The 3229-nt window shown below is 46.4% G+C and overlaps 1 protein-coding gene across 2 annotated transcripts; it reads right to left on the bottom strand.

Moving 5' to 3' along the window:
- Window positions 1–480: 480 nt before the first annotated feature.
- Window positions 481–2010, bottom strand: SPIN2B (spindlin family member 2B). 2 transcript variants are annotated; one of them, XM_062183425.1, is made up of 2 exons: window positions 1924–2010; window positions 481–1268 (listed from the first exon to the last, which is right to left on the bottom strand). In XM_062183425.1, the coding sequence occupies exon 2, from the start codon at window positions 1255–1257 to the stop codon at window positions 481–483; it is 777 nt and encodes a 258-aa protein (XP_062039409.1). In that variant the 5' UTR covers window positions 1258–1268; window positions 1924–2010. The 2 variants fall into 2 exon arrangements, with proteins under 2 accessions (XP_062039409.1, XP_062039410.1); XM_062183426.1 differs by having other exon boundaries at window positions 1874–1926.
- Window positions 2011–3229: the final 1219 nt, after the last annotated feature.

Here is a 3229-nt window from a genome sequence, read left to right as displayed (position 1 = left end):
ACTCTCCTTCTTGTTTTCACCTCTCCCTAGTTGGAAGTTTCCCTGTGTCATAGGACAACCCTCCCCTCAGGGAACCTCTCTTGCTAGGCAATCATATTCTCCCCTCCCTTCCCCCACAGCTCATCTCTATTTCCTTCCCCTCCCCTTTCCAGACCAGACCAGCTAAGTCCCATTCCATTTTTAGATGACTGATTATGATACTAGCTGAACTTTATTCATGGTCTGAATTGACAGCTGTTCCTTCCTTTCATGCCCCATCCTCTAAACACACCCAAACTGTTCAACAAGACAAAGTGCTTACACACAGCATGTCATGTCCACATGAATTTGTATTTTTCAGAACAAAATAACAGTTATGCTGGCAAAGATGCTGGGTAATCATGGACCCTTAAATTTCAGTACACTGAAAAGCAACTTTTTTTTGAATGTCTACAAATTTTAAATTTGTCTTCACAAATGTAGTAAATTTTACCCTAACAGTTAGGATTTTTTCACCAAATCATAGACATAGATGTGGAAATCATCATCAAACTTGATGAAGTACACGGAGGGCTTGGCTTCCACTTGGTGAATCACCATGCCGATCCTTTTGGAGCCGTCTTCTTTGGTATATTCCACGTGTTTCCCTATCAGGCCATCTACAACTCCTCCTGGCTCCCTCTCTGCTGGAGGAGGCTCACTGGACTCTGGCATGATACGGAGATCACCTTCTTTATAATCATCTAGAAGCTGGTACATGTACAAGACAGGATCTTTCTCATAGGTTATATAAAACCAGGCTTTCATGATAGGTGCTTGGGCCAAGACCATCCCCCTCCATTCATCCTTAGAACCATGCTCACCCTCAAACATATGTTCCACTGCTTTTCCTATTATGGTGTTTGCAAGGCTGGTGTCACTAACTTGGGATGATGCCACCCTGTCAGAAAGAATTTTAAGAGACAAAACTCTTTCATCTCTGTGAAGTTCCAGTCCATAGACACAGTCAATTCCATCATATTTCACCAGATAAAGGGAAGGATTTATAGGCACCTGATCTAGAACGGTTCCTTTCCACTGCGTGATGGGCTCATTGCCTTCCTTCCATCCGTGAGAAATTCTGCAACCCACAATGTTCCTGCGGTGTTGGGACAAAGGTCTGCCCCTCTGCTTCTTTTGGGTAGTTTTTTTCTTAGTCATGTTTGCAGACCCAGTGGCCCGTCCTGCAGCTGCCCTGGTTGGTTGTCTTTCGGCCTCCTGTGCATTGGGGGTCTTCATGCCTGCAGGGGCTAGAGACAGGAAAATATCCAATATATCAAAAGCTGAAATTCTCCCCATAGCGACATCTATGTACTCTGTGCCGGCGCCTAAATTTTCCCCATGCACCTGGCAGCAATGCTGGAAATCCTGGCTGCATGCCTGCAGTGCTCTCCCTCTTAGGCTCCTTTAGGCTGTGAGGAAGTGCTGGAGAGGTAGTGCTGGCTGGAGTTAGCAACTCTGCAGATGGAGGCGGGCCACCTCTTTCTTGCTCAGTGTGCTGTGCACCTCACCTGGTCCCTCCTCCCCTCCGACCCCCTCAGTCACTGGCGCCCAATCCAGGTTTTCTGGAAGGTGCCTATCTCTCCATAACCTGACCAACACCATCTGCTCTCCTGTCCTGAGTGCCCTTCTGGCTGTCTACATGCCCCTTTCCCATACAGATTGCTTCCTGCCACCCAGCACCGCCTTTGCCTTCCTGTACTCCTTGTTTGACTACTAAACACCACCTTCTTTTCTGTTGCCCACTGTACTTTCCCCGCCCCCCACCATCGTCGGACGCTCCTCTCTACCCCACATGCTACGTGGGATTCCATCCCATCCCCCTGCTCCCTCCCCGGCTCCTTTGGGTGCCCACCAATGGCCTTGCCCTGCTTGGAGTCCGGGGCAGGGGATATCTGGCCTCACGTGCTCAAATCCGACACCGCGCTGCTGTCTCTTCTGTGATCCTGTGCCGAGCGAGGATTGGCAGGCGACTGACCCAGTGAGTGCTTGCCAGGGCTCCTAACAGAGGATTCGCGGGGGATTAGTGGCTCTAGGAGGGCGGCGGAGCAGGCGAAGAGGAAGGCTGTTTCCCCAGTGCTTGGCTCCTTTGCCCTCTACCTCCCAGTTGGCGGCAGCAGCCACTATGCCACATCGGGTTTCCACCAGCCTCTGCCTCAGCCGCAGTCTCCTCCCTCTTTCCGTAGCGCAGCTTCCTGCCAGGAGAGAGGCCTCCCCTTCCTGGCAAACACTGCGCCCCCTCCTCCTTCGCCCCCCACCCTTAGCCCACGCCCACCGCTGCCCTGCGCCCTGGAGAAGCAATTATCCCTGGCTCCACCCCTTTACTTATCCTATATATTCCTAGCCCCACAACAGTACTCTCACTGCGTTGTCCCTTCAATTCCCCATTACAGGGCCTCTTGATTCTCACTCTCATATTCACTTTCCTTTCTCTCAGTGTTCCTGCCCCATCTGCTTCCCATCTCCTAAGAATTCGCCTTTTCATTGTCCCGGTGCTGTTGTGGAGTTTCTCTTTATACATAAATTCGCCTTTCCTTTCAATTAAAGTGATTTGGGGTAGGAAGAAAGAAATGTGCTTGTGTCCAGTCTCCCAGTTTTCTTACCTGATTTTTCATGTGTGGTCTTTCTTGGTTTTGTTTCTCTTTCCTTCTTTTTCCTTTTCCTTTATGCAAAAATTATTCCTTGTTCAATGTATAAATTTCAAGAAATTGACAAGAAGGAAATAATTTCAATCCCACCTCCCATTCCCATGGCCTCACACATACTAGTAATACTCAGGATCTTGTTTGTCCTTTTCCTGTGCTTTTATAAAACTGAGATAATTTTCCTTATGAAATTTTGTGTCATGCCATTTTATATAATAAGCATTTTCTCAGGATATCAGATATTTTTGAAATCCTTCCTTCTCTTTTCACTTGACGAGTATTAATTGCGTATCTATCACAAGTTTTATGGCCCTTGGTCCATAAAGGTCAATTTTACAGTGATGCTCAATTTGACTTTTTTCTCATTACTAGACTTTTAAGATAATTTTCTCACAGTAACTGATGACTTGATTTATTTATCTAAATGAAAAGCTTTGAAAAAATTAATTGATAAGTAATTAGGAAAAAATGGTGTTGTAAATCAGTGAATGAATGTTGAATATTTTTAGGTAATTTTGTGATGAGTCTTTAAGTATATTGCAGAAGATTTTTTTTAAATTTATTTG

Source organism: Lepus europaeus, chromosome X (assembly GCF_033115175.1).
Source record: "Lepus europaeus isolate LE1 chromosome X, mLepTim1.pri, whole genome shotgun sequence".
NCBI classification, from domain to species: domain Eukaryota; kingdom Metazoa; phylum Chordata; class Mammalia; order Lagomorpha; family Leporidae; genus Lepus; species Lepus europaeus.
This window is presented reverse-complemented; position numbering and strand designations above follow the sequence as displayed.